We start from the raw sequence: 13,072 nt of genomic DNA, 5'->3' as shown, positions 1-13,072 counted from the left end.
ACTTCTTTTTCTTTTATTAAAAAGTGTAATTTTAAGGTATTTTTGACAGTGTACCTCCTGTAACACTCTTTTTGTAAGAAGGCAGTAGAAATATTCAGAATTAGTGAACCTTTTTAAAAAATCATGTTTATTCACTCAGGTTCCAATCTTTGCCCTCACTGCAACGGCAAGTTCTTCAATCCGGGAAGACATTGTACGTTGCTTAAAACTGAACAATCCTCAGATTACCTGTACTAGTTTTGATCGACCAAATCTATATTTAGAAGTTGGACGGAAAACAGGGAACATTCTTCAAGATCTAAAGCCATTTCTTGTTAAAAAGACAAGGTAAGGATTTAATGGTTGATGGATTTTTGTAGCTATTTCTTTTTTTATAGAAAAATTTATTTATTTTTTTACTATTTCTTTCTAATACATGTTTGACTTATTTCAGATTTTACCTAGCTGTGGTTCAAGTTAAGTGTGGTATTACATAATCAGTTCAGGGACTTGAGAAAAAGTATATTTTTGAAGTTAGGGACTAATTCTTCTGTTATTTTTATTCCCTGTTGATGCTTGAATAGGAGTATTTGTAATCTTTATCATTCTCTTTGCTTTTTTGGGCAGGGGTAACATTTTTTTCCTCAATTTTTTTTAAATTTTTTTTATTAGTTGCTCAAAACATTACAATGATCTTGACGCATCATACATTTGATTCAAATGGGGTATGTGATCTCAATCTTATTTTTCCACGTGTACAGATTGCAGGATCACATGTGTTATACAGCCACGTTTATACATAGGGCCATACTAGTGTCTATTGTATTGTGCTGCCCTTCCTATCCCCCTCCCCTCCCCTTCCCTCTTCTCTTTCTACCCAATCTACTGTGACATGTTTTTTTCTCTCTCTTTTTTCTTCCCCCTCACACCATCTTATATGTAATTTTGCATAACAATGAGGGTCTCCTATCATCTTCCATGCAATTCCCCTTCTCTCTCCCATTCCCACGCACCTCTTGTCCCTATTTAATGGTAATCTTCTTCTCATGCTCTTCCTCCCTGCTCTGTTTTGAGTCGCCCCCCCGCCCTTATATGAAAGAAGACATTCTGCATTTGTTTTTTAGGGATTGGCTAGCTTCACTTAGCATAATCTGCTCTAATGCCATCCATTTCCCTGCAAATGCCATGATTTTGTTGTTTTTTAGTGCTGAGTAATATTCCATTGTGCATAAATGCCACATTTTTTTTATCCATTCATCTATTGAAGGGCATCTGGGTTGGTTCCACAGTCTAGCTATTGTGAATTGTGGTGCTATGAACATTGATGTAGCTGTGTCCCTGTTGTATGCTCTTTTTAGTTAGGTCTTTTGGGTATAGTCTGAGAAGGGGAATAGCTGGGTCAAATGGTGGTTCCATTCCCAGCTTTCCAAGGAATCTCCATATTGTTTTCCAAATTGGCTGAACCAATTTGCAGTCCCACCAGCATTTTACAAGTGTACCCTTTTCCCCACATCCTCACCAGCACTTGTTATTGTTTGACTTATTAATGGCTGCCATTCTTACTGGAGTGACATGGTATCTTAGAGTGGTTTTAATTTGCATTTCTCTGATTGCTAGAGATGGTGAGTATTTTTTCGTGTATTTGTTGATTGATTGTATATCCTCCTCTGAGAAGTGTCTGTTCAGATCCTTGGCCCATTTGTTGATTGGGTTATTTGTTTTCTTGTTGTTTAATTTTTTGAGTTCTTAGAGATCTATCTGAAGTGTGAGGGGTAAATATTTGTTCCCAGGATGTAGGCTCCCTATTTACCTCTCTTATTGTTTCTCTTGCTGAGCAAAAACTTTTTAGTTTGAGTAAGTCCCATTTGTTGATTCTTGTTTTTAACTTTTGTGCTATGGGTGTCCTATTAAGGAATTTGGAGCCCGACCCCACGAGATGGAGATTAGGGCCAACTTTTTCTTCTATTAGATGCAAAGTTTCTGGTTTGATTCCTAGCTCCTTGATCCATTTTGAGTTAACTTTTGTGCAAGGTGAGAGAGAGGGATTCAGTTTCATTTTGTTGCATATGGATTTCCAGTTTTCCCAGCACCATTTGTTGAAGATGCTATTTTTTCTCCATTGCATGCTTTTGGCACCTTTGTCTAATATGAGGTAGTTGTAATTTTGTGGATTGGTCTCTGTGTCCTCTTTTCTGTACCATTGGTCTACCTGCCTGTTTTGGTACCAGTACCATGCTGTTTTTGTTACTATTGCTCTGTAGTTATAGTTTAAAATCTGGTATCACTATACTGCCTGTTTCACTCTTCCTGTTTAGAATTGCTTTTGCTATTCTGGGTCTTTTATTTTTCCAGATGAATTTCATGGTTGCTTTTTCTATTTCTGCGAGGAATGCCGTTGGGATTTTGATTGGCATTGCATTAAACCTATAGAGAACTTTTGGTAATATGGCCATTTTAATGATATTAGTTCTGCCTATCCATGAACAGGGTATATCTTTCCACCTTCTAAGGTCCTCTTCTATTTCTCTCTTTAGGGTTCTGTAGTTTTCGTTGTATAGGTCCTTCACCTCTTTTATTAGGTTGATTCCCAAGTATTTTTTTTTTTTTTTTGGTGGGGGCGCCAGGGATTGAACTCAGGGGCACTTGACCACTGAGCCATATCCCCAGCCTTGTTTTGTGTTTTATTTAAATTGCTGAGGCTTGGCTTTGCACTCAGGATTCTCCTCTCTCAGCCTCCAGAGCTACTGGAATTATAGGCAAGCACCACCATGTGGGCTTCTCTGTGTTTTGACACTGTTGGTCTTCATGTCTTATGCAAATGTTTCCTTCTACTTTTTTTATGTTAATTCTTCTAATTGATGTCTTTGTTAGTTTATATCCCAAACTGAATATCTCCTAACAGATCTCTCTCCTCCTCTTGCTCATTGTTGCACTCTGCACATAACTTTCATATTCATCTTCTGAAAGCACACCTCTTAAATCTTGGAGCACCTTTCTGGAATTCTATTCTAGGGAATGAAGATCAGACTCCTTTACCTAATATTGGAAGCAATATGTCAATATTTAATATGGATTTTTTTTCTAAAAACAGATCAAGAAATATTCTATACCCATTTTCAGTCTCTTCAAGCAGAGTGTAGTAGTAGTAAAACACTGAGAGTCAGAATGCTTTCTACAGATGTGAGTCATGAAGTAGAAGGTAATCAAGGCTTCAGATCAATGGTTTTTTATTTCTATTTTCTTCTCTTACTTTGATTCTGCCATTTGTCAGTATTTACATTTTTTCTATTTATTGATTGAAAATGTTTTTTAAAATAGCCTTATTTTGTTTTTATATTCACATTATATATTTTTAAACATTTTTTTAAAGTTGTAGATGGAGATTATATCTTTATTTATTTATTTTTATGTGGTGCTGAGGATCGAACCCAGGGCCTCACATGCACGCAGCGGGCATCCTACCACTGAACCACAGTCCCAGCCCTCACATTATATTTATTTAGATAATTAGATGAACCTCTTTTGCCTATTTCATTTAATGGTTAGGCAAATAAGGGCTGCTTTTTGTTTTTACCTTCAGGAAATTGTTATGAAGACATAACAGTTTTTAGTAAGTTACTTGGCAGTAAATTCCTTTTGTAAAAGGAATTTTTAGGCTTGATTTGTTAAGTTCAAATTTTTACATATTATCTGTATCTTTTTAAATTTTAAGATTTAATATCATTTTGAATAATATGGATGCACTTGTAAGTTGAAAATGGCTCATTTTCAGTCCCATTCTCTATGTATATTTACTATTGATACTTTGATGTTTTTCTATATAGACTTCTTTGACTGTATTACTATGCAGACGTGCACCCCTATTTTGTTGTTAAGTTTATAAAGAAATAATTTCATACCATATCCATTTCTCCTTTCATTTAAAGTATCTTTCCATATATTTTATTTTATTAAATTAGGGCCTTAATGTGTAGAATATACTATCCAGATTTTGGTGAGCAGTTTTTTCTTCTTTGAAAATGTGTTTTTTATAATAAGATTTTTGTGAACTAAAAAAAAAGTTTAGCCTTTCTCACTCCTTTATGATGTTTACTATCAAAACTTGTGTAGAGTAGGTTATTAATATTATTAAATTACCTGATTTTTCTGTTTAATTTTCAGTAGCCTCTGCCAAAGTCCTTCTTAATGATTTTATAAGCATTTACTTTTTAAAAAACATTTATTTTTTATAATTATAGGTGGACACAATATCTTCATTTTTATTTTTATGTGGTACTGAGGATCGAACCCAGTGCATCATGTATTGTAGGCAAGTGCTCTACCTCTGAGCCACAACCCCAGCCCAAAACATTTAATTTTTAAAAATGTTAGTTTAGGAGGACTGGGGTTGTGGCTCAGTGGTAAACCACTTTCCTAGCATGTGTGAGACTCTGGGTTCTATCCCAGCACCACATCAAATAAAATAAAGGTATTGTGTCCCTGTACATCTAAAAAAAATAAAAGATATACATAACAGTAGAGTGCAGTTTGACATATTAAAAAGTTTTTTAGTATTCCATTATAAGAATATACATAATGATGAACATTTAGATTGTTTTTCACTATCATAGTTTTACTCTGAATATTTGTACATATTGTCTTTTGGCAGATAAGTATTTTTACAAAATAAATTCCCAAAATTCAAATTGGAGCCAGACGAGGTGGCACATTTCTGTAACCCCAACCACATGGGAGGCTGAGGCAGGAAGATAAGCAAGTTTGAGGCCAGACTTGGCAACTTAATAAGACCTTTCCTCAAAATGAAAATTTAAAAAAGGAAAGGAGATGTAGTACAATGGTAAAGTACCCCTGGGTTCTATCCTTAGTACCCAGAAAACAAACAAACTCTAAATTGAAATTACATCAAAGGGTATATGAATTTAAAATTAAATCAAATTATGATTTTTGTAATTATACATGGACAGATGCCTTTTTTTTGTTTGTTTATTTTATGCAGTGCTAAGGATTGAACCCAGTGCCTCATACATCCTAGGCAAGCACTCTGCCACTGAGGTACAGTCCCAGCCCTAAAATAACTTTTCATGAATCTAAAATAGTTGTTTGTCTATAATAATTAAGTCAGCATAAATGAATACCCTTAAGTAAATGAATGCATTGAGGTATTAAATGTTTTATGGAAATCATTGTTTACACTCTTAATAAATAAGCACAAATTTCTACAATAGACATTGAAACAGTTTTTTCTTAAACATTGATGGTCTCAAGATTGCTAGTAATTACTTCTTTGCACCATAAAAGGAATCTTGCAATATTCCAAAAAGGTCTTTTTTTTTAGTAAATAAGCTCAACTTTATGAACATAAAAGAATAAAAATTTTTATACATATTTCTATATAAATATTCACTTCTACAAAAATTAAGACTGATTGTTTCTCTGTTGTGTTACATTCCTAGAATATTTGCATCAATAGTTGATACCTTTGTATCATGGCTTCTGCTAGGACAAACTTACTTGTTCCATGTTTTAACTTTGATTTGAACCAAAACTAAGTCAAAAGTTTTTGGAGCTCATTACAACTCATTTCACATGTGATTCTCCATAATGTTTTAGATTTTCATGAAGTTAAATATGTCATTGTTTTTTAATATGCTTTTGTTTAATAGAAAGGAAATGTTAAATGAGATAAAACCCAAACTGGTCTGAAATATTCTTCCCCCGCCCCCTTCTTTCTCTCACTATGTTTGTTCTTTTTTTTCCTTTTTTCCTTCTAGTTCTGATTGGGAATTTGAAGGTCCAACTATCATCTATTGTCCTTCTAGAAAAATGACAGAACAAGGTACTGCTGAACTTAAGAAACTGAAGTTAGCCTGTGGAACATACCAGGCAGGCATGAGTTTTAACATAAGGAAAGATGTTCATCATAGGTTCATGAGAGATGAAATTCAGGTGTGAGAATCAATTGTCATTACTCTCTGTGCTCCTTAGAGAAAATAGATATTTCTCAAATTATATCGTATCTTTATTAAATACTTTCTGGTATTAAATATAATATAGCTCCTCTGGTTAAGGAAATCAGTCTATATGTAATGTGAAAGGTAAGTGTATAAAAAAACCGTTGCAGATTATTAAGTATAAAAAGCCGTCTGAGATAGGTTTTGTGATGTGAGTTGACTATCCAGGAAGGTGCAACTTGAATAGAGTTTGAAAATGTGAATGGAAGTTTGTAGGCTGGTAGGTGATGAGAGCAGAAGAATTGGTTTTAGAATTCCAGGAAGAAGGACTAACGTGTGATGTGAGAGTGCATGCAGGGCTCAGCAAATTATGAGTGGTTTGGAATGACTGGAGGGAAAAAGCAAGGGATAGGAATGGCAAAAATTATGGATAAAGAGGCAGTGAGGAACTATTAAAGACTCCTAAGAAAAAGATTAAACGGATTTGTTGGCCAGGTTTATGGATGGCTTTAAAACTTGTAGGAAAGTGATATACTGGGCTTGGTGCTAGATTCCTGTAGTGTTTCCCGATTACTTTAACCTTAGAATTTTTCATTTAAATGAGCTTTTATCTAATAGGTAAGATAGATTAAATAATAATTCTAGTTGGAATTGGCATGAGGGAGAAGGGAGACCTGAACCTCCCAGGCTGTAAGACAGCCTCTGTAGGTGTTTTGTAATCCTTAGCATGCCACAGAAAAGAGTTTGAAAATTAACATGATGAACTCTTCTGTGTTTTTGAGCAGAATGATATTATCATAAAAATAGACTGGTAGCATTTAATAGGATTAATTTTAAGGGCAGAACTGAAGAAGGGGAGGGTAATGATGAAGTTATTATGAGATGGTGCCACTGAGACTCCTGTCATGATTGGCTTGGTTCAGTAGGCAACCTAGAGAATATCTGGGAGAATTTAAATTCAAGTCACATGAGTTGGTTTCGATCAACAACTTAATGATGTCAGCATCATATCCACATGATCACTGTAAGCCAATATAATAGTTCTTCCTCTCAAGAAATGAACTTGCATCAGCCCTGGAGGTTTCTATCCAGCCCTCCCTATGAGAGGTAGTTGTTATCCACCTCAAACTAGAATTGTTCAAACATCTTAACACTTAAGTATAGTTCATATGTACTGTCTATAAAGTTCACTATGTGTAGGTTTGCTGTAATGCATATCTGCCCCAAAGTATCTATTCTCTTCTTTCCCCTCCTTTCCCCAGATAGAAACAGCTGTCATAACTGGACAGAGATTTTATGCAAATTTGTGTTTTTTATTATCTCAGTGGCTTGAAAATTGTCTGATAAAATTTACTGGCTGCCTACTAAATCTTAGCAATCAGTCTTCAAGCCTTTAACTGACCAATGGTTTATTCTTTGTTCAGGTGTTCATTTAATTTAATAATTATTCATTTAGACTAAAATATCTCCCAAAAATATGAGAGAGTACAAACTTTATCCATGTTATTTTGTGATGGTTAATTTCATTGGATGCATCTGATTTTCCTACCAATACACAGCTCCTTTAAATATTAATATTTTGAAATATGGCTTAAAAATCCTCATAGTAATCTTTTAGCTTACACCTGATCTCTAGAAGGGTGTATGTATATATGTGATACTATATTTTCCCTTTCTACGGTGGGATGTCACAAATATTTATACATATTATGAAGATTAATAAGTTAGTATTGATTATTTTACTCTAGTCTAACATCAAGTTTTGTTTTATCTAACAGCTGGTCCAGATAGTCCTTTGTCATTAATTGTTTACAAGTTCCACATTTGTATTGAAAGTTCTCAAATCACTTTTTCAAGTGATGAAAATATATTTTATCTTCTATATGGAAGAGGCTAGTGCTTTTGCAGTTGATTACTTGTCATTGATATTTATTTAGTGCTTAATGAATAAATAAATATCCTGAATTCTAAATATTCACTTTTCCTGTAATTCTTTTTACAATTGACTTATACCTTAGTGCAGGGCTAAAGTCTAGCTGATATCTTCAACTCTTAATAGCTTAGATTGAGTGATGCTGAGAATCTTAATATTTTTAGAAAAATAGACTTTTATTTGTGATTATTATAGCCATATCTAACTATATTTGCATGTAGATTTGCCTTTTAATCTACCATTCATTCTTATATTTAATCCTGACTTTTTGTTTTATATCCATTTGTATTTTCACTTGTCCTTTGATGATACCTTAAATTCTCTTTCTTTCTGGAATGAGGCTGCAAATCACTTATTTGATAAAATATATTTATTTATACTTGAAAGTTTATAGGGATATTTTAAAAATAAAGTCTATGGAATTGTTTGATCTCTTCTAAAAATAATATGATTAAAAGTAGAATCATTATTGTGTTGCTTATTAACCCTTAAATATAGAAAAATTGCCTAGTCTTTGTCCAAAGCTTTAACTTATTATTGATTATTATTATTATTGCTGTATTTATTTTTCTCTCACCCTTCTCATCATCCTTTAACTAGGTCAGTAGTTTTCTTCTTTCCTTTTATCCTTTTTATTCTTCTGCCCTATCTTTAAAATGGACTTTAATTTTTATCAGTTATACGTACAACTCCATAAGTAGCCCCTCATGCCTCTTCACTTCTTTTTCCTACTCTCAACTCTTTTAGCTGAGCCTTTAGGTGTTTAAAACTATTTTTTTTCCACGATTTGCTTCTATTGCTATTACTTAATTTTTTAATATGTTTTAGGCATTATCTATTGACTCCCCACTGTGAAGGATGAAAGTTTAGATCTTTTTCACATCCTTTAGTGTCCTTTTCCTCTCCCTCTTCATTTTATGCATTTCTAACCCCATTTCCTCAATTTACTTATTTCTTTCTTTTTCTTTCATTTTTAAGTTTTTTTTAAAAAAATTCTATATGACAGTGGAATGCATTACAATTCATATTACACATATAGGGGACAATTTCTCATAACTCTGACTGTATACAAAGTATATTCACACCAATTCCTGTCTTCATACGTGTACTTTGGATAATGATGTCCATCACATTTCACCATCATTTCTAACCCCATGCACCCTCCCTTCCCCTCCCATCCCTCTACCCTATCTAGAGTTTATCTGTTCCTCCCATGCTCCCCCTCCCTACCCACCTATGGTGTAGGGGCTTCCTTATATAAGAAAAAATATTCAGCATTTGATTTTTTGGGATTGGCTAACTTCACTTAGCATTATCTTCTCCAGCTCCATCCATTTATTTGCAAATACCATGATTTTATTCTTTTATTGCTGAGTATAATATTCCATTGTGTATATATGCCACATTTTTTTAATCCATTCATCTACTGAAGAGCATCTAGGTTGGTTCCACAGTTTAGCTATTGTGAATTGTGCTGCTATAAACATTGATGTGGCTGTGTCCCTGTAGCATGCTGTTTTTAAATCCTTTGGGTATAGACCGAGGAGTGGAATAGCTGGGTCAAATGGTGGTTCTATTTGCAGTTTTCCAAGGAATCTCCATACTGCTTTCCATATTGGCTGCACCAATTTACAGTCCCACCAATAATGTATGAATGTACCTTTTTCCCCACATTCTCACCAATTTTCTTACAAATTTTTTTTTAAAGATGAGGTCTCCCTTCTTCTCAGCAAAAGAAACATTCAATAAGGTGAACAGAGAGCCTACATTTTGGCAGCAAATTTTTGTCACACACATGTCAGAGCACTAATCTCCAGGATACATAAAGAACTCAAAAAACTTAACACCAAAAAAAACCAAACAGCCCAATCAATAAATGGGCTAAGGAGCTTGAACAATCACTTCTCAGAAGATATGAATTTGATCAACAAATATATGAAAAAATGTTCAACATCTCTAGTAATTAGAGAAATGCAAATCAAAACTACTCTAAGATTTCATCTCATGCCAGTCAGAATGTCAGTTATCAAGAATACAAACAACAGTAAGCGTTGACGAGGATGATGGATGCAGGTAGATGGATGGAGTTGAAGAATATTATGCTAAGAGAAGTAAGCCAATCCCAAAAAACCAAAGACCAAATGTTCTCTCTGATAGGTGGATGCTGATCCATAATGGGGAACGGGGAGGCATGGGGGAAATGGAGGGAACTTTGATTGGGCAAAGGAGAGGGAGAGTAGGGAGGCTGCGTGGGGGCAGGAAAGACGGTGGAATGAGATGGACATCATTACACTAGGTACACGTATGACTGCACATATGGTGTCATGCTACATCGTGTACAACCATAGAAATGTAAAATTGGGCTGCAATTGTGTACAATGAATCAAAGTGCATTCTGCTGTCTTATATACCTAATTTAAATACATAAATAATAATAAAAGACGAAGTCTCCCTGTATTGCTCAGGCTGATCTTGAACTCCTGTGCTCAAGTAATCCTCCTCAGCTTCCTGAGTAGCTGTGATTATAGGCATGGGCTACCCCATTTATTTCTATCATAATTTTATTTCATTGTACAAGATTTACACAATTACTCTCTAAAGGTTTTTTTTTTTTTATCTTTAAGCGATGCAGTCATGTAGTTTATTATGGTTACTTGTCTTTCTCTCTCTCTCTCTCTCTCTCTCTCTCTCTCTCTCTTTTTTTTTTTTTTTTTTTTTTGTAGTGGGGATTGACCCCAGAGGTGCTTAGCTACTGAGCCGAATCTCCAGCCCTTTTTGTATTTTTTATTTTGAATTATATTAAATTTTACTAAATTTATTAGTAAGTTGGTTACAGCCTTGCTAAGTTGCTGAGGCTGCTTTTGAATTTATCATCCTCTTGCCTCAGACTCCTGAACAGATAGGATTACAGGGGTGAGCCACCATGCCCAGCTCTTTTTGTATTCTGTTTGTTGTTGTTCTTACATGACAGTAGAATGCATGTATAAGTCATACATAAATGAAGTATAACTTCTCATTCTTGTAGTTGTACCTGATGTAGAATTATACTGGTTGTGTAATCATATATGTACATAGGGTCATAATGTTCTATTCATTCACTCCCTTCTGTCTAATACAGAATACCTACCTCTATTCTTCCCTAGCCCCCCACCCCCTTATTGTGGATTAGCATCCATATATCAGAGAAAACATTTGGCCTTTGATTCTTTGGGATTGGCTTATTTCACTTATCATGATAGTCTCCAGCCCCATCCATTTACTGGTATTCTTATTGTTAATACTTGTTAAGATTTCTTAGCATATACATGCATATTAGGTATTCTGTCATCTCCTCTTAAGGATGTAGAGAAAATTAAGGATGAAGTGAAAATTATGTTTCACTTCACCGTCTTTAATGAGACGTTTCTGTCTTAGAATCATGTTAGGATAAGATACTTTGCTATGTAGTAAGATACTTGAATACTTCATAATATAAACATTTCATTTAATACAATAAATATTTTTAAGGCCCTCTTTTGTGTCTCAAACTCACAGATGTTCAGTGAACCCACTTATTTTATGATTTTTATAGAGAATGAACAGAAATCCCATTTTATAGTTACCAATCTTTTTTTTATTGGTTGTTCAAAACATTACGAAGCTCTTGACATATCATATTTCATACATTAGATTCAAGTGGGTTATGAACTCCCATTTTTACCCCGTATACAGATTGCAGAATCACATCGGTTACACATCCACGTTTTTACATATTGCCATACTAGTGGCTGTTGTATTCTGCTACCTTTCCTATCCTCTACTATCCCTCCTCCCCTCCCCTGCCCTCCCATCATCCCTCTCTACCCCACCTACTGTAATTCATTTCTCTCCCTTGTTTTGTTTTGGTTTTTTCCCCTTTCCCCTCACATCCTCTTATAAGTAATTTTGTATAACAATGAGGGTCTCCTTCCATTTCCATGCAATTTCCCTTCTCTCTCCCTTTCCCTCCCACATCTCCTCCCTGTTTAATGTTAATCTTTTTCTAATGCTCTTCCTCTCTGCTCTGTTCTTAATTGCTCTCCTTATATCAAAGAAGACATTTGGCATTTGTTTTTTAGGGATTGGCTAGCTTCACTAAGCATAATCTGCTCTAATGCCATCCATTTCCCTGAAAATGCCATGATTTTGTCATTTTTTAGTGCTGAGTAATACTCCATTGTGTATAAATGCCACATTTTTTTTATCCGTTCATCTATTGAAGGGCATCTAGGTTGATTCCACAGTCTAGCTATTGTGAATTGTGCTGCTATGAACATCGATGTAGCAGTATCCCTATAGTACGATCTTTTAAGGTCTTCAGGGAATAGTCCAAGAAGGGGAATAGCTGGGGTCAAATGGTGATTCCATTCCCAGCTTTCCAAGGAATCTCCATACTGCTTTCCAAATTGGCCACACCAATTTGCAGTCCCACCAGCAATGTACAAGTGTACCCTTTTCCCCACATCCTCACCAGCACTTGTTGTTGTTTGACTTCATAATGGCTGCCAATCTTACTGGAGTGAGATGGTATCTTAGGGTGGTTTTGATTTGCATTTCTCTGACTGCTAGAGATGGTGTGCATTTTTTCATGTACTTGTTGATTGATTGTATGTCCTCCTCTGAGAAGTGTCTGTTCAGGTCCTTGGCCCATTTGTTGATTGGGTTATTTGTTTTCTTATTGTTTAATTTTTTGAGTTCTTTGTATACTCTGGATATTAGGGCTCTATCTGAAGTGTGAGGAGTAAAGATTTGTTCCCAGGATGTAGGCTCCCTAGTTACCTCTCTTATTGTTTCTCTTGCTAAGAAAAAGCTTTTTTAGTTTGAGTAAGTCCCATTTGTTGATTCTTGTTTTTAACTCTTGTGCTATGGGTGTCCTATTAAGGAATTTGGAGCCCGACCCCAAAATATGTAGATCAGAGCCAAATTTTTCTTCTATCAGATGGAGAGTCTCTGATTTGATATCAAGGTCCTTAATCCATTTTGAGTTAACTTTTGTGCATGGTGAGAGGAGGGGATTCAGTTTCATTTTGTTGCATATGGATTTCCAGTTTTCCCAACACCATTTGTTGAAGATGCTATCCTTTCTCCATTGCATGCTTTTAGCCCCTTTATCAAATATAAGATAGTTGTAACTTTGTGGATTAGTCTCTGTGTCCTCTATTCTGTACCATTGGTCCACCCGCCTGTTTTG

The 13,072-nt window shown here is 34.9% G+C and overlaps 1 protein-coding gene across 1 annotated transcript in view; it reads left to right on the top strand.

Moving 5' to 3' along the window:
• Positions 1-5,931, top strand: part of LOC308636321 (bifunctional 3'-5' exonuclease/ATP-dependent helicase WRN-like) — a gene marked incomplete at both ends in the record, with an annotated part of 48,234 nt that extends 42,303 nt beyond the window's left edge. The window contains 2 exon segments of the mRNA XM_081271740.1: positions 140-327; positions 5,751-5,931. Of these exon segments, the coding sequence (XP_081127866.1) occupies positions 140-327; positions 5,751-5,931 (369 nt within the window).
• Between the last annotated feature and the right edge of the window lie 7,141 nt (positions 5,932-13,072).

The sequence above is a fragment of the Spermophilus citellus genome (genome assembly GCF_964194105.1).
Source record: "Spermophilus citellus genome assembly, chromosome: 17".
In the NCBI taxonomy this organism is placed as follows: Eukaryota; Metazoa; Chordata; class Mammalia; order Rodentia; family Sciuridae; genus Spermophilus; species Spermophilus citellus.
This window is presented reverse-complemented; position numbering and strand designations above follow the sequence as displayed.